The 23,430-nt window shown below is 45.1% G+C and overlaps 1 protein-coding gene across 1 annotated transcript in view; it reads right to left on the bottom strand.

The window, feature by feature from the left end:
* Positions 1 to 23,430, bottom strand: part of ATP11B (ATPase phospholipid transporting 11B (putative)) — a 471,244-nt gene that overhangs the window by 332,183 nt on the left and 115,631 nt on the right. Inside the window, exon 2 of the mRNA XM_086949489.1 lies at positions 13,474 to 13,590. Coding sequence (XP_086805615.1) covers positions 13,474 to 13,590 — 117 coding nt within the window. The remainder of the gene's footprint in view (positions 1 to 13,473; positions 13,591 to 23,430) is intronic.

Below are 23,430 nucleotides of genomic sequence, written 5' to 3'. Positions count from 1 at the left end.
AGGTGGTGGCTGGGAGGAGCGCATATAGCGTTAGACATCCTGCTCTACCTACATAAACCCTGTCAAACTTTTCACAGACTCATTCACATTTGAAAACTGTTTAGTGGCTGAGGCACTAGGTGCCGCGCAACCAGGATGGCTGCACACCAGTAAGGCTCTCGCCAGACGGGCGGGCAAAAATCCTGCGGACCCATCCTGTGACATCTCATGAGCCCCAACTGAAGAGAAATCATGGTCGGAACAGTCGGGGGACATACTGGTGGAGTGAGGCCTGATTCGGAGCTGGGTTTTGCCCGGCAGAGAGCTGAAAGTCGCAGTGCCCGGGGCCGTGCTCGCAGACTCTAGCGGAGACGCAGCAGTAGAAACTACGAAAGACCGCAGGACTGGTGAGAGAGAGCAGGCCGGCGCCATAGGGGTAGCTGCTACGAGGGATGGGGGTAAGGGGTAAGTTTATCATGCATAGTTAATTAAAACCAGTACAAACATTTTGCATTAAAAAATTGAAAAAATATGATTGAAAAGTTTGATCATTTAAAGTCCACTTTTTTTTTTTTTTTTAAACCATGCAGTAGAAGACCCAAAGTGAATGTCTAGTAGTCTTCTCCCCGGGGCCAGGGCAGCATGCATCCTTTGCAACCTGGTAGCTCTTTGCTTGTTGGTTGTGTTAATGATCGTCAATTTTTGCTGTTTTTGGCAGTCTTTGCTCTATTATTGCCAGGAACTTGACGTATCTGCAGTTGAGTTTGGTATTTGTGGGATTCAAGCAGGCGAGCACTGCTTGCCTTCGTGTAGTAGTCCCTAACTGCTTGAACTGGTCCTTTAGGAGCTGTTGGTGGGCTTGTCGAAGCTCTTCGCAGAGGCAGGTCATGTGGAGCATGTCTCTCTTTTGTAGGTTGCAAAGTGGACAGGCTTCGTGGCTGTTGCTTCTGAGCCATGGTGGAACGTGCTCTCTGCTGGGCAGCACCCCTAGTCTGTGTTTCAGGAACTTCAGTTTGATGGTTTTTGAATAGCCCTGACTGAAGTATGCTTGTGGTGTCAATGTTGTGTAAGTGTTTAATGTCATCCAAGCATGGTTTCTTTTTGCAAAGGCCGCCTTGTCCTCTGATAAAGAAAGATGTTTTGCGCTTTTCCAGACTAGTTTTTTGAACGGGTTATGCCCAAGTTGCATGTCCCAGATCGCAGATGCTTTGACAGCCCCCAATGCTGCCTTCAGGTAGGAGCGTGCCTGAGATACATCCCTGCTTTGTATATCATGCCACAACAGTGAATTTAATGTGTCGGTTCTGGCAGAGCGGAGTTTGTGGCAACAATTGATGTAAGCTCCCTGTCTGGCGAGGTCCTGTTTTTGCAAGCCAAACGCCAGCCTTAGTTGTGCGGGCGAGGTATAGGGCGGGAGCGAGAACATTTTTCTGTAAGCTTTTGCCTGGATAATGTCTAGTTTCCTGGAATCTCTTCCTCGTAGAGCCTCGCTTCCGTAGGAAATAGAGGGGAGTTGCTTAGCCTGAATGACTTTCAAGTAAGGTGTGAAAGTTGGCCCTGAGAGTTGATTGGCTAAGGTTTTCAGTGTGACGGCGATCAGAGCTCCTCTTCTTTTTGTTTCCTGCAGCTGCTGGGCAAATGAGCCTTCACTTTCAAAAATGACTCCCAGGTATTTGTATTCGCGGGATGGTTCTATTTTCCGGCCGCCCAGGGACCAGGACTTCTGATGTTTGTTCCTGTTGTTAATTGACATCGTGCGTGTTTTACTCAGGTTTATTTTTAAGTTATTTTGCGTTGCATAGCTATGCATTTCGATGAGTAACTTCTGAAGACCGGTATGGGCATGGCTGAGAAGTACGACGTCGTCCGCATAAAGTAAGTTGCTTAGAGTTTTTCCTACCAACCTCGGGGAGTGGGAGTTGCATGTGTTGAGTTGGCTTGATAGATCCGCCATGAATAGGTTGAACAGTATCGGGGCGAGCAGACACCCTTGTTTCAGGCCTTTGGTGGTGCGAACTTTGGATGACAGATGGGTGCCGCTTCCTAGCTTCACCTGTACTCAGGTGTCAGAGTGGAGAAGCTCCAGCATGTTCAAGATCGGTTGCGGTATACCCCATTGTGCTAGTTTCCGCCAAAGCCTGCCTCTCTCGATGTTATCGAATGCAGCACTGAAATCGATGTAACACAGGTGCAGTGGCATTTTTTTTGTTTTTGCTGCATCAATAATCAGAGAGATAGCCAGAATATTAGTAGCTGTTCCTGTGTTTTTAACGGAAGACAGTATGGTTCAATGGTATGATTTGATTTGAGTCCGTCCATGACACAATCTCCTCTAAAATGGTTCCCGCGAATTATTTTGCCTCGTTGTCGATGAGGGCTACTAGGCGATAATTGTTAGGATTCATTTTATCACCTTTTTTGTGTATGGGGACGATTGTCGACCCTCTCCAAGACTCTGGAATTCTATTTAGGAGTCTTATTTCCGTAAATAGCAGTTGCATGATGGTCGCCCATTTTGTGTTTTTTTCCTTAAACAGGGCTGGTGGGATGCCATTGGGGCCTGGGACTCCTCCTTTCCTGCCCTTGCAAATCTGCTTTGTGATTAGGTCTATCTCCTGCGCAGCTGACGTTTCCGAGGGGACTTTGGGTTGGGTTTGCACTCTCTTACCGAGTTGCGCTGGCAAGGGCGTTGTGAGACCTTGCTCTGAAGTGTTGCATCTTTGTGCTCCTGTAGGTCCGTGAGAATCATTGAAATGGCTGCTGAGGTAGTTGATCCATGACTCTTCCACGATGTGAGATACTAGGTCCTTGTACTGTGGACGAGGGATGGGGTCACCGGAGCAATGACAAACTCGCAGAACACAGTGAGGAGTATCGCTGAGGTGAGGCACACCTGAGAGAGGGAGATAGTGACTCGCCGATCCCATAGCGGTGAGGGAGAACTGCTGAACAGAGGGGATGAAAACATTCGCCCACTTGGCTGTGCAGAAAAACTCGACAGCGGCTAAGGAGCAGTAAGCGGAGGAGGGGGGCTGGCTGTGACTGCAGTGATTGCAGAGCTGGAGTCCCACCAAGGGTGATCACACTAGAGCGGGTGAGCATTGCTGATCCCTGCGGGCTGAAGCGAGCACTGATTTGAGGATTACATTGAGAGAATCCACGCGCAACGCCCAGTGCAACACCAGCTTTCTAACAAATCTAGGCAGACCGGCGCAGTGTGGACGCCATTTCCTCCCACCTGGCGGGACTGGCGGCGGCTATCCACAAGCCCAACGCAGAGGTAGGGCCTGGATCACAAAGGCCTAACTCATAAGGAGTGAAGGATCTGCATAAATACTGGCCCCCAACGCAACTGTTAGGACTAAAAAACGATCCCCTCCCACAGAAAATCGAGAACTGATTAGGCGGCGGCCATTTCGAGTCATTACCTGGTTATCAGACTCCGGGAGGCGTCAGAGACATATCTCATCCTCACTAAAATAAGCTCAGTCTAAATAAAGTGAACACTATCGGTAGAACGAACACTGAAAGTAAGGCTCCAAGACTGGCTCTGCAGACAATGTGGTCTCGGACATGGCAGACAGTCAGGAAGACCACTGGAAGGCGCTTCTGCTTAGCATGAAAAACAGTTTAACATCCATTGACACGAAAATGGACACTATGAATGCACAGATGGACTCTGTAGTGCACAAGCTGGACCAACACAACCAAAGGCTCAAAGAAGCGGAAACAAGAGTTTCAGATCTAGAGGACGGGGCAATAGGGACCAGGGAGCGGGTCTCACAAATGGACAAACTCCTCAAAATCAAAGCTGAGAAAAACGAAGACTTGGAAGCCCGCTCTTGACGGAACAACGTCCGCATTCTGGGCCTGGCAGAGACAATCAACACAGGCCACATGGAGGACTTCATTGAAAAGCTGCTGATTGACCTATTTGGAAGGGAATCTTTCTCTGCCCATTTGCCAATTGAAAGAGCACACAGGTCCCTGTCTGTATGCCCACCTCCGGGGCCACCCCCCATGGCCAGTGATAGTAAGATTTGTAAACTATCGAGATCGGGACACAGCCCTGCGCCTAGCCAGAGAGAAGACGCAAGTTCACTATGAGAACACCACCCTGGCCTTCTACCCAGACTTTACACAAAATGTGCAGGAGGAGAGGCACAAATATGCTGCTGTAAAGAAGAAACTGCAGGCGCAAGACATCCCATGTGCGATGCTTTACCCAACAAAGCTACGTATTACACATAAAGGTAAGCAGCACTTTTTCCAAAACCCACAACAAGCGGAGGATTACCTTAAGCGACACCGCCGGACGACTCCCATAGAGCCTGGTGCCAGAACCCGTACCAGATCTCACTCTCCAACATCACCTCCAGACTGAAGACTCCATTTATTGCCTGATCATTAGGATTGTTTACTCTATTAAGACACCAGATGACTGACAAAACTAGATGCTAACCAGTGACCTATGTATTGGAATGTGAGATTGATCATATACCCGCCCGGACACTCACCCCCTCCCACACATGTTGCAAGTCTGATGAAGACTCGGTGGCAAGTGGGTGCGAACATGGAGGGGAGATGGCAAGTCGTGGGCCCCTAGTGTTTGCCCCGAGTGGGTGTTCCCCCAAAGTATTTTCTTTAAGCTTTATTGAAAAAGTTTGTTTTTACTTTGAGTTAGACTAGGGAGGGTACCAATGCCCGACAAGTTGGGGAAGTCTGTGTGGGAGGGGGGGACCTTGCCTTGTAATATCAGTAATAGTACTACATGCTAACTTTCACAACACAAGAGTACTATCAACAACCCTAACAGCGGTGACATGATAGATAACCCAGATAACCCAAATACAAATATCAAGTTACTAGTCCGGTCATGGAACATCCTGGGGTTGAATAATCCGCGGAAGAAGAGGCAGGTCTAGGGCTACCTAGAGAGGCAACTCATTAGTATTGCCCTACTACAGGAAACTCACCTATACCCCACAGCTAAGCCCCTGTTTGCGGCTAGATGGGCCATACACCGTTGTTTTTCGTCCTATTCTACGTACTCCAGAGGAGGGGCTATCCTCATTAGACGCACTGTGCCCTTCGTACTAGGCGGGACAGATATATTTTCGCAAGCGCGGTTCTGTTTGATATGGGGCCTCGCATGATGTTACGATAGCAAACTACTATGGCCCTAACATGGATGAACCACAGACCCCATCTGTACTGTGGAGTAAGATCCAGACCTTCGGTTCCACTTACTTGAGATTGGGGGGAGATTTCAACACAACCATGAGCCCGCAGATGGATAGATCCCAACCCACTACACTACACTACATTACATTACACTACACGTCATCGCACCAACTGCTAGTGGACCTGGTAACCACCAACTATCTCCTAGATACATGGCGCTATAGGTACCAAACACAAAAAGAAGATACACACCACTCCGCAGTTCATTCTACATAGTCCAGACTGGATTATATATTTGTTTCAGTGGGAATGGCGCATTGGGTAGAAACAGTCACCCACCTTGCACGTACATACTCGGACCACTCGACAGTAAATTTGCTGTTAACATCTCCAGCAGATCAGGCCCCATATGTCCGATGGCGACTCAACCCAGCTCACCTTCTAGACATGGTTTTCAGGACAGACCTAGAACAGGAAATTCAGTATTTTTTCACACGTAATGTTGAGTCAGTACCGAGCCTCACACAGTATGGGAATCTTTTAGTCACGGCCAGAGGCTGGTGTCCCTTGCTCACTGCACCATCAGGATTCAAGGAAGCTGGGCCGACGACGGCCGACGACGGTTGAAATGCCAGAAACCGGTCCCCGGAAGCTTGTCTCCTTTCTGGTGAAGAATTGGCTTGTTAGTTTGGTCTGCCCTGTTCCCATGATGCACTCTGCCAGGGACAGACTAATTTGCCTATAGCCAGGTTCTGAGCTGGGATGGTGCAGTGAGCTAAATAACGGTGATGGATCAAGCCCTGATCTTTGGACTGGGCAAGAGTGGTCTGCTCAATTCAGACACTCTGTTCATCACCACCCCCTTTTCTGAATCGTTTTTGGCCACTATAGGTGTGGCAGGGTATACTCAGACATGAGTCCCTTGCTCACTGCACCATCAGGATTCAAGCAAGCCGGGCCGACGGCTGAAATGCCAGAAACCGGTCCCCGGAAGCTTGTCTCCTTTCTGGTGAAGAATTGGCTTGGTAGTTTGGTCTGCCCTGTTCCCATGATGCACTGGGCCAGGGACAGACTAATTTGCATATAGCCAGGTTCTGAGCTGGGATGGTGCAGTGAGCTAAATAACGGTGATGGATCAAGCCCTGATCTTTGGACTGGGTAAGAGTGGTCTGCTTAATTCAGACACTCTGTTCATCACCACCCCCTTTTCTGAATCGGTGTATTTCCAAGGACGGAGGGATCCTAAAAGACAATTGTAGGAAGCTCAGCTGGTTGGAGAACAATATAAAAAAACTTGACGGGGAACTGGCTAATACGAGAAAGGGAGAGGTGATTTGCACAGAATTGAGGGACAAATTGGTTGAGTACACAGAAACAGTGGAACGCGAATGTAAATTTCGGGGATAGTACCATGTAGCGAGGGCATATGGAGAGGGTGACCACCCAGGAAGGGTCCTGGCAAATTTGGTCCATCCACCCAAGTTCTTTCATTACATAGCGGAGATTCAAGACCCGGAGGGAGAAATACACAGAAATCTCCCGGAACAACTGCACAAATTTGAGGAGTTTTATAATAAAATGATACACTACACAAAGAGGGCAGCCACTAGACCTTCCGCAGTACTTTGAGAACACAGCCTTAGCATGGCTCGGGGATACCCAACGGAAATTTCTGAGTGCAGAAATTGAATTGAGTTAGACAAAATTACTGAGGCCATCATGCAAATTAAATCAGAGCGAGCACCAGGGTCGGATGGCCTCTCCATGCAATTTTTCAAGACCTATGTGGAGCAACTAGCACTCATATTGAAGGAGGTCGTTTACGAAGCCAGAGGAAAGGGTAAACTCCCCAAGAACCATGCGTGAGGCTCAGATAGTCTCCCTACTCAAACTGGATAAACCCCCACTGCATTGCGAGTCTTATCGTCCCCTCTCACTGACTAACTGTGACACGTAGATACTAGTGAAAGTACTCTCCAATCGCCTAAACCTCCTGATGGAGAGATTGGTCCTACCGGATCAATCGGGTTACATCCCCAACCGTGCTACATCACATAACCTTAGAACATTACTGGTAGTTCTCCAAGACATTGACTCCAATAGCTCAGCAGTCGCAGTGTTTCTTGATGCCATTAAGGCATTTGATTTGGTGGAGTGGGACTATCTGATAGGCACCCTAAGATGCATGGGAATGCCCCCTGAATTTCTGGGTTGGGTTGGAGCTACTATGCACACAGCCGATTGCTAATGTGTTGTTAAACTGGGCCAAATCCAAATGTTTTACCATCTCCAGAGGCACGAGACAGGGCTGCCCCCTTTCCCCCATCCTGTTCGCTCTAGCGATAGAACCCCTGGCAGCAAAAATAAGGCAACATCATAAAGAAAGAGCGCTGGCATATCCCTCTAGGCAACTTATAATATCACTTTACGCAGATGATCGGACACTACACATAAAAAATCCTCACGATAATTTGAACCCAGTATTACGGGAAATAACCAGATTTGGGGCCATTTCTGGCATACAGATTAACTGGATCAAATCAGCAGTATTCGGATTGACTGAATCGACTAAGCTGCACCAACTGGACTATCCCTTAGCTTGGAATAGTGAAGACGTTAAATATCTGGGAATAAACGTTACCAGGGACAAAGAAAAACTGATGCGAAACAATTATGGAGGCACAATAGACAAAGTGACGGATACTATTACTCGATGGCTAACATTGCCCCTTTCTATGGCCGGGCGCATATCATTAGTTAAAATGGTCCTCTTACCCAAATTTCTTTACCCAATTGTTAATATACCGTACAACCCAGGAATGTTCTTTTTTAAGATGTTAGCAACACAGGTGACCCAGCTGATTTTATTGGGGTGCGGGTGGATGACAGGCGAGTACACTTTGATATTTACTTGTTCCACCCCCCCCCCCTTTTATGCCCCATGTAGCGGTAGAAGATGGCTATATGGCCCCTGTCCCACCCTCAGCATACCTGTTCACATCACGAGGGGCCCGGATACCTGATCCGTCCGTCCACTGTCGACTGCACCATCACTGCCTGGAGAAGGATCGCTGCTCCTGCTAAACTAGAAGCCCCAATGATGTACTCTCCTAAAATGCCCCCGATAGGACATCCAGCACTGCAAGCAAGTTACCCATGAGGGAATATACAGACGGATGTTAGAGCAATTAAAACACACAGTATGAGGGGGAACTTTATTTGGGAGGTACTTTTCGGACTAGGGAGCAATTTTTAGCGCACATGACCCCCACCACCATGGATCTCTTCATGTACAGAAGACTTCGCCAGAGCGTGAAAGCTGCCACTCCCACCTACCCCCTAGAGCCACCTACATTACTGCTGCTACATGCGCTATTACAGTTGGTCCCCCCCTAGACGCGTCACTTTGCTCCTGTACAAGCATACCCAAAACGGAGCACAGTCCTATACCTCCAAGGCCCGGATGGAGTGGGATAAGGATCTAGGGACACCCCTGACATACGAACAGTGGGAATTCAACTGTTCGCAAACAGAAGCTTTCACAGCTAGTAGTCGGCTGAGGCTCATCCACTATAAGTTAGTGCACAGATTATCACACACCCGCAAAACTCCACAAATTTAAACTACGAGAGGATGACAGATGCGCGAGATGCAGGAGGGAAGGGACTGATTTCTATCACCTGCCATGGCAGTGTACACGGATACAGGACTATTGAACACAGGTGTTCGAGGGAATGTCATGCATGTTGGACAGAAAGATAGAACCAGCCCCACTGATAGCACTGCTTGAGTTGCACCCAGGATATTGTTACGGCACATAAAAGTTCCTGGCGCTAGGCTTCCTGATAGCAAAGCGCAGTATTGCATGCAAATGGGGACGAGGGCGAGCCCCCAAATTTAAAGACTGGATCCAAGACTTGACCACATGGCAGGAACAATCACTGTTACGCTGAACTACTACCACAAACCTCTTGACCAAAAGATATATGGGTCCCTCCAACTACGCAGCTCCTCTCCCAAAGAGCCGAGGAAAGCACGGACCAAGAAGACCTATAACCAACAGGATAATCATGAGAGAAGGGGTAACGATACTGAGTGAAGGGTCAGATATTATACAGCATTTTAGGAATTACAGTGAACCTTGCCCTTTTCACAATGGAAGTAGGGCACAGATATTGGGAGAAACACCGCTAAGATATGTAAATTGGGTTGGTATACATAATATAACATGTTCATTACATAGGATGATGGGGCAGGACGGGGGGGATTTAGCTGGGGGTTAAGTTACTACCCCAATGGGGGTCGTTGATATACAATGTAACATGCATAAATGTATAATAACAATTCTGTGCTACAGAGTTTGATAATAGAATAAAGAAATGTTCCCAAAAAAAAAAAAAAGAAAACTATTTGGCGGCTACTCTGGCTATTCCCTGGAATTCTCCCCGACAGGTGAGATTCCAGACCTGATGTCAGAATGTGCAGCCCTAGTCCACAAAGAAGAGTTCCAGTATCTAGGTATCTGGGTCACTAAATCAGAGAAGGACTTTATGAAACGAAATGTTTACGCCCAACTAAGGAGGTTGCGGGAAGATATGGTCCATTGGCATTGTACGCGGTGTCCCTCATGGGCAGGCGATCTTGTTTAAAATGATGTCTCTTCCCCGCCTGCTGTATGCTTTGCAGAACACCACGTATCAGATACCAGAGGCCTTCTTCCAGGCAATTGAGGCTGAGCAATGTGCCTTGCTGTGGTGGTGGTGGTGGCAGTCCGCGCATCGTGCTGAGCAAGTTGCAGCCGGGGTGGTCTGGGGGGGGGGGAGGGGGGGGGGGGTGTTTACAAGGGTGGCCTGGCGGTACCAGACATCAGCAATTACTATTTGGCGTCTCATCTCATTAACCTTAACGATTGGGTTTTCACTGAACCTGCCTACCAAATACACAAATACACTGTCTAGTTATGGGAAACGGCGGCTATCTGACCATGTTATAAAGCAAGACTTGAGACAATTCGCTCCCATTGCACACACAGACAGTAGTACGTACGTGGAAGAAAGCCATAAAATCATTAGGGTGGGATGCTAGGTTAATGGAGGAGACTCCACTCTGGGACTGCAATATGCTGGGCGAGGTTCCGCGTCTGCGAGGTTTTCATAAGTGGGAGCTCACCGGGATACAACATTTGAGAGAGATGTCTGGCGCGGCAGAACAATGATCGACTTTGGGGAACTACAGAGTGAATACCAAATTTTTTTTAGGGGGGGTGGGGGGTGGAATACTTCAGATACTTAGAACTGACACACGCCCTCAAGATGCCATGTATCGGAGGGGGAACTGCTTCCTGAACACGCCCCACTAGAGATGTCTGGCGCGGCAGAACAATGATTGACTTTGGGGAACTACAGAGTGAAATACCAGATTTAGGGGGGGGGGGGGGGGGGGTGGAATACTTCAGATACTTAAAATTGAGACACGCCCTCAGATGCCATGTATCGGAGGGGGAACTGCTTCCTGAACATGCCCCACTAGAGGACAGACTTCTACCTGACCCAATGATCGATAAAACTATCTCCCCAACATATTGGAAAATTATGACTAACTCCCCAGAATATCTGGTCCCATAAGGATGGCATGGGAATCAGACGTAGGGATTACAGAGGACGACGATTGGGCAGAAGCATAGATAATATGCCCTTAGGACACTGCAACATTGTAAGGATCGATGCAACTCGGACGGGTGAGCTAGGGGTTGTGGGGAGACTGGCACCTTCTTCCACATTCTATGGTCCTGCCCCAAAATCCAACAGTATTAGAGAGGCGTTTGCCCGAGTGAAGACAACAGTAGTGGGCCTACAGGTTCCGGTTGACGCACAATGGCATATACTGGGAGTGACAGGAGAGATAGTTTGGCCGAAATATATGCGAAAATATGGCAGACAGAGTGGCAAAGAGGAATACTGCATGAGCATGGGGAGCTGGTGAGGCTCCAAAAATTGGGGACTGGAAAAGAGACAGACTGGTGCCAATGGGCGGAGAAAACCAACAGAGTAGGGGCTTGGACGCTTGGATACAATATAGGCGTTCACTCAAGGAGGGACAAATTGGGAGGGAATGGGAGGTAGGTTGTAGTACTGACATATAGAGGGTAGAACTAGATAGCCCTACGTAATGGCTGTATATTGCATTGTAAATGGACTCAGTATGAGCTATTCCAACCTCTACTTGTCATGTTTCATTCTACATATGTATTGTACTGCACAGTGTCTGAAGCAATTGTTTAATGAAAAGAAAGTTCAAAAATGTTTTTGTGTTTTTTAAAATGGCTCACCTTAATGACGGGCAAAGGATATCTTACAGACATTATAAACAAAAAGATAGGACTACAGTAAACCCAAGAGGCTGACAGAATTGATAAAACGCACAATGTTGGGCTTGGGAAGCCCTGTCATTAATTTATAAAGTTTAAATCATTTTAAAATGTAATAATTTTTGTTAGGAAGGTTAGTTCAATGAAAGTAATATTTTAAGATAAAATGACCAACTAATTTCTGAGAATAACACACTCCATTTTCAAAAACTTTGAGCTGGAGTTTGTTGCTGGTTGGAGTCAGTCACCTTAATCACCGGAGGCACAGTATCTGCAGACGTGAAGCAACAGACACTGTGCAGTGTCCTTTTCAGCAGCCACGGATTCACATCTCTAACTCCGAAAGTACTGGCGACAGCAAGGCACTGTTGGAGTACTTATCTACAAATGATCAGGAGTGAGGTGGTGTACTCCTCACGATTAGAAAGCCTGGAATGTATGCCAGGTAACAGACCAAGTTCAAGGTTCACCTATGGGAGAGGTACTCAACTAACCGTGTTAGACAACGGCACCAATTGGGAATCACACAAACCTTTGAAGGCATAATGGAAGAACAAGGAGTGCCACGTTGCAAGTTCAAGCTATATGGCCACATAATCAGGGCAAGCTATATGGCCAACTAATCAGGGCCACCAGATTGACCTACAAAGGGAGAGGTACTAAACCTGGGGAACAGACTGCTGCATGATCTGTTGATGGTGGATGATGACAGACAGTACAACAGTTACTGGCAACTGCAGCCAAACCACTGACAGCATTCAAAAATACATGGGTGAAGAATCTGGGAAGGGACATAAAGGACTCTGAGTGGGACAATTGACAGTATATGTGGTCAGAGCCCTTGTTGTTCCTTTTCCATACTCCTTCAAATTAGGTACTTTGCGTTCAGACATAATTCACAGTTCAACATGGAAATTTTATTTCCACAAGCAACAAATCTCAAGGGGTTAGATGTCAACCCAAAGTGTGTAGGAAGCAATACTAGATAAGCTCACCCACAAGTTGGAAGATTTTCCCATGTGACTTTCAGGGATGCCATGATGATGTGGATATAAGTAAATGGTGTTATTATGAATTGGAATTAAAAGAGGGTGAAGCATTGAAGTAGATTTAGGTCAGGAGCCTCAGCCTCAGCCTCAAAAAGTTTGTTATTGCTGGAGTCAATACTTCCCTCAAGTATGTCATGTCTTAAAGATGCCCAGTGTCATTGTCTTGTTAGCCAGCCTGAGATGCATGCGTCCACAAAGTGAATATGAAATGTGTAGTAATAACATATCAAATATCTGATGTCGAAAGAAAATGTGAAGGGAGAATGTAAAATGAAAATTCCATGAACTTTGTTTAAAAAAATACAATTATAGTGAACTCTACCAGCCAAACTTATACAACATGTAGGAGACTGATTCTTTGTGGGTCTGTAAACTCCCCAAAAGTTAAGACTTTTTTTAGCTAAGAATTACCATAGATGTGGATAGATTTGCTTTCTTTCCCAATTTATCTTTATGATGGTGTTGACTTTGTTTTAGTACTTGGAAGTTATGAATGTGAATGGTGGTGAATGGTGCTTGTGGCAGTTTAGCTATAAGAATGTGATGTCGCTAAATAAAATTAACATTGTTTTTCTCTTTTTCTTGATGTTAAATACTAAGATAGTTAGCTATTATTACACAAATAACCACGATAAATAAGTTATTGTACAAGTGGCTTTCAATGCTTTACTCACCTGTATACCTACTTACAGGATACAAAGCTGTGACAAACTCAGCCTTCTTTATTTCCGATATTTCTAGAATATGTTTGCCTTCTTAAGCCGTTTGTGGAGAGCTTGAAGTAAACTCATATCAATCAAAAATATTTTCCTCTACTCTGCATGCAAAAAAGGATTTTATTCTTTTTCAAAGTACAGAATACTAATGGGGCAAATAAGGGAATCTTGTTCATACCTTAGATGATATGATTCGGTTATCTGCAAATTTTTGAGGTGTGTAATGGCCATGCTGGGGAAACCGGTTTGCAACATAAATGGTTCTCGTTTCACTGGGATTCGGCGGGTCAAAACCCTAGGAAGAAAAAAAGAAAATATTACCAAGAGTAACCAAATACATGTGTGTCCTACAGTTTCTGATTCTTTGAATGATTAATCGTTAATCAGGGAATGTTATTATTAAGATTAAGTTAATAGCAAAGTGTATGCAAAAGTAAGCTGCTAATGTTTTGAAAGAAGCTCTCATTGAGACATAATTTGTAGGAACACAGGAGATACATTTAAAAGATGAAAAACAGCTATAATATTATTTTTGTTAATATATGCTAACACAACATTTTTATTTTCTAAAACCCTGGTAATAGAAATAAGTGAATTAGACAAATAAAAACACATCTTTGAATTTTAGAAAGAGGTGGTTCAGGAGAAAGCAAAGGAGTAGGGGGAGTGGCAGAAGGTGAGTAAGGGGTAGTGGAAGATGTTCAGAGATTGTTCACTTATTACCTGCCTTTAGCTTGAGAACTGTAGAATAGGAGTTGTAGAGCAGCAGGTTTTTACTACACTATGCTAAGTTCTTCATACTCTTCCTAAATAATTACACTTTTTCTTTTTTGGGCAAGATGTGGTATACTTCAAGTCAAATGCATGGAACATGAGCATCTAACAATGATAATGTATGTTGGAAATTACCGCTTAGTTTTTGGAAAACATGCAAATACATAACAAAACATTATAGCAACATTTTATGTAGAAATGTCTGCCTGTTCTTGTGTTCATATAATTTCCTTAATTGTCACATAAAATGTTGAAATGCAACCTTACAGTAATTATCTATGAATGTGTTTTCTAATATTAGGACTCAACATTGTCTTGACTTTAATGAGTACTATGGATTAAGAAGATATCTTGGACTAAGATCCCTCCAGAATGAGACCCTTGAGTCAATATTACTAAATCAAAAGGGAATGCTCTTTCTATGCCTAATGTAGAGCTACTTTGATTTTTATTAGTGCCAGAAGCAAAGTAAACAGAGGGAAAACAGAAGGCAGAAGATGTTTTATCAGCGACACAATCAACTATTTCATTTATCATGTCATAATTGATGTATTTTGTAAGGCCATAAACTGTGTATGGTAGGAGCTCAAATAATAGGTAGCTCAGTATACTATAACTTAAGAATTAGATGTTAAATGTGATAAAATCCAACTATAACGTCAATTTACCTTTTTTTGGCTAATGTCACACACAAGTATCTTGTAAATAGAAATGTCTTTTTTTGCTTATTAATTTATGAAAACTGGGAGGAGAACTAGTAAACTAGGCAGACTTCACAATGCTTCACAGTGTAAAGCCCTTCACTGGATATATATATTTATATTTTTAAGTCTTATACTTTGCACACAGGGTTGTGTGTTGAGTAAAGGACAACCCCTCTAAAATGGTGGAGTAATATGAAAAGTTCCAAGACTTTGTACAACGTTAACAAGGGCTGTACATTACTTTAAATTTGGAAACTCCTCTGTAGAAAAAAACTAGTTTGGAAAATAGAGATAAAACAACTTTTAAAATAGGTTCAAACTGAGTATGTCAAAATTCTGTTGCGCATAATACGCGAGATATCAAAAAACATATCAACGTTTACACCTGTAGTACTATCCCGCAGTAGTACAGTTATGAAGGCAACAAAGAAGTACATTTCATTCAGCTACAAGAACATCAGATTTCAATTGTTCCAATGTTTGCTTGAGATATGTGTGCCACCCAGGGACATACATTTTTCATTGCCTAGTCACCAGCCTCTGTTTTGCAAGGGAGTATAACTTTTACTTAAAGAAAGTGATAAAAGAAAAACATGTCTCAAAAGTACAACTATTCCTGAGCTCAGATAAAGCTTACTTGCACGTATGTTAAAATTATTATTGTTTTTTAAATTAATAAAACAAGTGTGTGAGATCGCCTGGCAGAAATTCCAGCATGTCCAAAAGTGCCTGGGAGATCAAAGGTTCCTCTTTTCCCAAACTACTGCCTTTAATACAGTAATTTTCTATACAATAAAATATGATTTTATTTGCATCATTCGTTCTACTTGACAAAAGTCATTGAGTTCACGGCCACACAACCACACAATTGATGAATATCAGGGAAATTTCCATAGCTTGCTCATACTCAACTGGGCTTATGTTATATGCTGCAATGTGTGCAGTACCCTTGTAGTATGAGCACGCACGCATGGACACTGGATATTCATACAAAGGAGGAGAGCTGTAAAACAAAATTGTTTTTGAAGCAGTGTTTCACCATGTGGAGGGGCAGTGTCCCATAACTGGATTCTGTTTGCCAAAGATAGAAGTGGGTACATCACAAAATATTGTGACCACTTACCTGATGAGCAAAATGGGGTTACCTACTCCTTAATTTCTAGAATTTCAGAGCATTAGCACCATCCAGCAATGCGGGTCTTATTTAAATCGATTTTATGTATGCCTTTGCATTGCTAAAACACCAGCTTAAGCCAAACTCTAGGTCCTGATCAGTAATCAAGAGTGAATTCAACACTATTCGGACAAGTGTACTACAAGGTGCGGATTAGTGTTTCAGTGGTGCACTTTTATTCTGTGTGCAGTGACCAAATGTGTATCTACATCCCATTACATAATTTGAATGATAGATAACAGAACCAACTAATATTGGGGTAACTCATACTGCATGTAATGATCTATATACATATAAATTCTTCTCATAGGTCAAAAAGACCAGATCGGGTTAGGCCAAAGAGGCATGATGAAGGCTACTGCCAGGATGGGAGGGAAGAGCTAAACCCAGCCCCACTTGCACTTGAGTAGGCTGTGTCCTGTTCGCACACAAAGGGCTGCATACACCCTGTAGTTAGTTTGGAGTCAGGAAGGCAGGGTAACCGTGCACTTTAAAGGCATGCCACTAGAAGCTTCCACCCACTTCAAAGTCACAACTGGGCATGAAAACTTCAACTCGGACACCACCACTTCGTACACTTTTGGACCTGTGTATACTCTGAAAAGAAGGCTATAAGGACTGCTGCCATTAAGGAACTGCTGCCCTGCTGTGCTGTCTTGCTGCCCTCCTGCCTGTGTGAGAAGGACTGGCCTGCATCTCTTGAACGTAAACTCAGAATGACTCCAGGGGCTAGTTGGCTGGCCTCCTGAACTGAAGCCTCGCCGCATCTCAGAACTGACGCATCTCCAGCCCGGAACCTCCCAAAGCGCCGCACACAGGAATTAATGTACTTTGTTCAGCTGGCCTAACAGGGTCCCTGTATTCAGCCTGCGCTCCATCGCTATCAGTTTGAACTTGTGACTGTCGGTCCAGCGTGACCAGATATCCACTGGTAGCACTTTGTGACGCTATTTTCACTGAAATCTTTAAACTTCAATATCTCCGGTACTTCTTGGTGTGGGATCCTTTCTGTGAGCCTCTTTTCCTACTGGAAGTGTTGCACAAATATCTTACACATTGCCTCTAATTTAAGCCTGACTTCTCTGCGACAAGATACCAGAGGATTGCACAGCTAATTTAGGGTTGGCTTGCACCTCACCCTGAAAGGGATTGTGGTTGCTGCTTGACTACTGTCACACCCCAATCAACCCAATTTCTCATAAAGGAGTTGGACTTTTCTAGCAGTTGACATCCTAGTAATATGAGAAGTACAAATTACAAATTGCTTTTGTGCACATCTACAGCCCGTTTTTAGTGGCACCTTGCACAAAGCCCTGCAGCAATGATTACATCAACAGAGGAGAAAAGCCTGCTTTTCAAGCCTGAGACATACGTGATGTTAACATCCAAGAACAAATCAAGGTGGAAGTCAACAAGATGCTGAGCTTGAGAGACAGAGCACTGCACCCCCTCTCCGGAGACTGGTTGAGGACAGTCTATGAAATCTGCATGTGCAAATGAGTAGAGTGATCACTCTGACTAGCATACACACTCTAACCATGCATCACATTTTATATTTCCATTGATCCTGCTGGGTTACCTTGTTGGCTTTCCAGCTTGCACGTTGAGATAGGTCTGTCCTGACCAAAGTCCGATGTGGCTGTAGGATTGCACCCTTTTATCTTATCCAGGAGTGGTCTGATTCCCATGCCATCATCACACCCAGCACCTTATGCAATAAATTGGATAATTATTTTGTGCAGGAGACTGCCCACTTCAAGGAACAACCACAACCCTAGTCAGGGTGAACAAAAAAGTCACTAAATTAACCGGAGCTCAAACCCCTTGTCAAAGATTTTACCTTTTGACTTAGTCTTTTGAGGCCCCGCCACTTCTAAGGTTCCCAGGATGTGAAGGCAGAGACTCACCAGGTTTCACGCAGGGTAAACAACGTTTACCACGAAACATTTTCCCCGCAGGGAATTAGAACGCGGTTGTTGCAACAACCTCGTTATAATTCCGCATACCATTGCTCCGCAAGTCGGAACAACGACTTGCGGAGGGAGGAGAAGGTGTTGGATTTAAAATCCAACACCTTCCCTAATGTCCGCACAGACTGGAGTTGGAATAATAAATTAGACTATTCCAACATCTAGCGGCCCCCTCCGCAAGTCGTTGTTAAGACTTGCAGGGTAATGGTATGCGGAATTACAATGCGGTCGTTGTAACAACCGCGTTGTAATTCCCTGCGGGGAAAAAGACTGCGGGATAACGAGGCATATTCGTCAAGCAGAGGCAAACAGGAGAGTCTAGTCCAGGTCCAGTTGCCACTGGTTAGCTTTGTACTTCCAGGAAAGCCTTCTTGCAGCTTGTCTCCCTGTAACTACACCTGCAGTCGGCTGACTGAACCTTGGAGTCAACTTCTTTGTCCTGGGTACAGGAGGGAGCATGTCCAGTTTTTCAGGGCTCCTCATTTCACAGACAGCAGTGGCAGTCCTCTTCCGATCTTCAGGAGTCCGGAAAGTGTTCTGAAGAGGGCACCTGAGGATGCCACATTAATGCCTTTCACTAGCTAGTGGGTGGGGTGACTCCTAGCCCCTCCCTAATCAATGGGGTACAAGTTCCTATGGGTAACCATGACCATTTTTTGAAGCATGTCCAGTTTGCCTTACTGCAAACAGGTCAAAAATGCCAGGTGGTAGGGTTAAGGGCCTAGGATGTGTGTGTGGAGGGAGTGTACTATGGTAATCCTAGTGTCATCCCACATCGACCACTAAAATGCTGAGGTAGGCGCTGCACCCACAAACACAGAGACAGAAGTCTGGCAGGACGTAAGAGCAGCGTCATTGAGCAACCAGAGATGGGATTCACAAGAAAGGTCTTAACATCCTGTTCTCTCCTTGCATGTGTACCCCAAGTGTTACATGTGGTTGAACAGACCTGCCTAGTAGTGTTTGACACTTTAGTGTCAAATAGGAGGCCCGCAACCACCACCCTGCACATTCTATGGAGTTCAGGTGTGTCACCTATGTCAATTCAGGGAGCCTATTGTTGGATTCTAGGAGGTATCCCATACCTATTCAAGAGAGCTGGCAAAGGATTATGCTAATTATCCCTCTGACAGTTCAGGCAGGTAAAGCAAATCTTTCTAAAAGTTAATTGTCCTTAATATTTATTAAAATCCAACTTCATCATTTAATTGGATTTTTAATAGCCATTATAAATAGAGGTTTCATTATGTTTCTAGTTGGCCCCATTCCTGAAATACAGTATTTGTATTTTAATCTGTACTCCGATATTACAATGGAGAAACTGGGCCTGACACAATGACAATAGCGTTCAGGGCCTTGTCACTGACATGATAATATGAATTTTCTACATGTTCCACTTTTAAATACCATGCACCCTACTTTGTGGGCTACAAGACCCATACAGGCGTGACTTACTATAATTTAAAATAGGTTTTTACCGTTTAAGAAGGGTTCCGATCATACTGCAGTTTTAAACTGCAGCAGTCCGGCTACAATGGTAAGACTGAAGCCATGTTTTCCTTGCTACACCAACAGACAGCACAGTAAGTGCTACAGTTCAGTCCACAGTTTACATTTAACTTCCAGGTCTTGGGTGCAGGTCTTGGGTGCACTTCTCACACCATATACTAGAGACTTACAGTCAAGTTAAATATATCAATTAGGTAGATCAATTCAATCACTTTTTAATGGGAAGCACAGGCACTTTAGAACTCTGTGCACCTTAACCCCATCTAACCAGTAGTAAAGCCAGAAAACATAAATAGGGTCCAGCAAAGTTGAAAAACCTGGGGTGATCATGCTGAAAAGACAGACATCACAGAAAATATCCATTCAAGACCTCTACTCACATGATAAATTAGCTGTTTTGTTATAGTTTTATGTCTCGAAATGCTTTGGGCTCTTATAGATGTGACTGGTCACATTATGATGTATCATCAAATACACCCAGCTTGTTTACAAATACTACATGTCCACCATAAGTAATTGAATTGGGGACTCTGCATGATACCCAATACTTCCAGAGGACGTTTAGTTATGTTGTTTCAATAGTCTGGCACCAGTCATTAAAGAAAAGTCATCATCTCGTTTTAGGATAGGTTGAGCCACATTCCCCTATCAGAGTATAAACCACTAGCAGCCCATCCCGACCTTGTCCGGGAGCAATCAGGCTTCCTCGACCTCCGCCTGCCCCGACAATCTCCAGCAGCCCGGGCCCCCGGCCGCTCCGTCCCCCGCCTGCCCTGACCACCGCCTGCCCCGACATTGTTCCCGGGATGTCACAAAGGCCCAGTGTTGAGGCGCTCTGCATAAATCTCCATGGCAGATGCTGTAAGTCCCCGTCCCCCGCCTGCCCCGACATTGTCCCCCGGAGACTTTTCTCAGCCGATGTAAATTGTACCATTCTGTTTTGTTGTAACTCCCAGTCCCCCGCCTGCCCGACCCCCGCCTGGCGCGACATTGTCCCCCGGAGCCTTACCTCAGCCGATCTAAATTCTATCCTTCTGTTTTGGTGCAAGTTCTCGTCCCCCGCCTGCCCCGTCCCCCGCCTGCCCCGACCCCCGCCTGCCCGACATTGTCCCCCGGAGCCTTACCTCAGCCGCCGCTTCTCAGTTCCCCGCTCCTCACCGCTGACAACCGCTCCTCCCGCCGGTCCGCTGCTACTCACCTCCTCCCTCGCGCCATGTCCGCCGCTCGTCACCGCTCCTCCCCCGCGCCATGTCCGCCACTCCTCCTCGCGCTCCTGGACGCCACACCTCCCAGCGCTCGTGGCGTCAGCACGCAGGTCGTGGCCATCGCTACTTCGAGGGGACTACTTTTTTTATTATGTAAATTTTTTTTATATAACGTATTTTTTAACTTTATATAGCCTATGTCCATCTGCACACCCTGAGGATTACAACAATGTATCGGGTGTGTGGTTCCCGAGTTTACCCGCCTCAAAGTTCTTCCTTTATAATAGTAGTATAGAAGATATAGATTGGGCAATGGCCAGCTCGCTTCTGCAATTGTCAGACATGCCATGTTGAGTGAAGACACTGCACCTGATCTCATGTGCACAACTGCATACAAAAAGTGTTCAACAGTGGCAAGACTGGTGGAACAAAACTTTACCAATGATTTTCCTTTTTTTAATCATTTCAGATATCCTTGTGTGTTTAAACTATGTCCGAAGGAGACAATATTTCAAAGCCCACAGTAAGTTTCTTTGTTCCATTGACAATCATATGTTCCTGTGATGTGCCCTACAATAAAAAGAGGTCCTATACCAGTTGCAAGTACAACTCCATGCTAGGAGGTGCCGGTGCTGTTGTATTAAGGTTATACAAGAAAAAAACAAATGTTATTGCAAGCATATGGCAGCCACATTTAGACACTGGTTTCCAAAATCCAGGCCTTTAGGGCTTAGGCTGCAGGATGGGGCCTGTATATTTGGGCCAGCTGTAGTTTCCAGGGCTAGATATGTCAGCATTTCAGAACACTACAAATCTAGAGTGAAGGGACAGACTCCACAGATCTTTCCAAGATTCCTTAAATACTGTTAACGGTGACATAGACTACGCCTGTGATTAAAACAGCCTTGCAAGACACACTCGAATCAAATATTGATCTCCCTTAAGGTGCTGGGAACAGACTCAAAGTGCAACCTACACAGACCAATGTAATGAAGACTGCTCCACTCCCCCAGCACTCCCTCAGACTCGAGCATAAACAAGTAGCTGGCATTCACATCTTTGTTTCCATAAGCCAGCTGGCAGTTAAGGCTCTTGCGCTGAAAATTAAAACTGCAACCGAGACAAAATTGATAAGTGTTTTACAAGTAGCAGCTCAAAGTCTAGGCCAAAATGTATAAAAAGGAGAGTGAATGCAGCAAAGTAAACAAGTAAATGTTCTGGCTTGACAAAAGCAAACTTGATCAGGCTGGCACAAAATCATTCCCCTACGCTTTCAGACTGTACAGGATGTGCACGGTCTGGTCTTTAATCAAGTCACGCTTGCTCCAATGAACTCTGCAGCACGCTACATAAAACATTAAGGTCCTTGAGAAGAAACGGAACCAGCTGCAAGGCGCTGTCTATTGTAAAGATGAACCACGAAAGCAGGCAAAACAACAAACACACTAAGTCACTACAATTACTTCAAAAACTGTATGTGTGATAGTGCTCGAATAGCCTAAGCCAACTAAGCATCGTTAAAGGCACTAGATCTAGATCAGGCAAACTGGTGCAGTAGCTATGTTTTATTTATTTGTTACATGCTTATGCCTGAAGTTAAAAAAGAAAGTGTGCCTGTCTGAACACGGCAGCCGTACACTTGCAGTAAATATTTTAAACCAAAAATAACTATTCTTAAAATGTTTTTGATAGAGCACTACCCACGATTCATAGCAGGCAGGTACACCTAAAACAGTCATAAAAAACATTTTTAGTTGTGATGCTTAACACAGTAAAATAGGACTTGTTCGACCTGGCACCATTGGCGTGGGTCTCCCTTCCATTTTTTGCTGTTGCCGCTCATGTTTTTGCTGGTATTAGATGATTGTGGGCACTGTGCCACTGCTGTTCAGTGCCACAGTGCAAGTGCTCCCGATGATAGATTGATGTATGGATTAGTGACTCCATGATTGGCTTGATTGGTTTACTTGTCAGACCCTACCTACTACAGTGCACTGTGTGTGCCCAGGGTTTGTAACTCCAATGCTGCTGGTGGGCTTGCAGCACTGACTGTGCCACCCACCGGAGCAGCTTGTAAATTGTGTCTCAGGTCTGCCATTGCAGAGCCTGTGTGCAGTCTGGTACTGCCATGTTGACTGGGCAAGTGCACCCACTTGCCAGTCCCTAAACCTTCACTTTTATACATATTAGTCACTCCTATGGGCTAGGGTAGGCCCATGGGCAGGGTGCATTGTAGGTAAAAGGTAGGATATGCCCTGATGTGTGTGGCATGTCCTGATAGTGAATTACAGCCATTTTCGTTTTTCACTATTGCAAGGCTACCAGTTCCCCATAGGCCACAAAGGGCAGTTTGATTATAACATCTTATAATCCTAAATGACTCCGGGAACGAGGTGAAAATTCGAGTTTAGAATGATAAAATACATCTTTTAGTGAAGTTGGTTTTAACATTCTGTGTTTGAAAATACCACTTTTAGAAAGTAGGTATTTTCTTGCCTAATTATCCAAGCCTGCCTCTGCTAGGTTGTGTATTCCTTGTCTGGAGTTTGAGTGACAAGGGCTGGGGGATTCCAGGAGACAGGATGAGTCAGCACCGAGCTGAATAGAGAGATCTACATACAGATGGGAGGGAGGAGTTGCACCTGGGACCTGAATAGGACTGTGCCTTCCCTCCACAATGCTGGCTCCACCTCCTGTGGTGCGGTTGATGTCCCTGGCCTGCACTGTCAAAGGAAGAGAAGGAGTCCTGTAAACAAAGTGTTCCAGGACTTACCAGAACGGGTTTGGACTAGGAAAAGG

This window comes from Lissotriton vulgaris, unplaced genomic scaffold, assembly GCF_964263255.1.
Source record: "Lissotriton vulgaris unplaced genomic scaffold, aLisVul1.2 SCAFFOLD_1627, whole genome shotgun sequence".
NCBI lineage: Eukaryota > Metazoa > Chordata > Amphibia > Caudata > Salamandridae > Lissotriton > Lissotriton vulgaris.
This window is presented reverse-complemented; position numbering and strand designations above follow the sequence as displayed.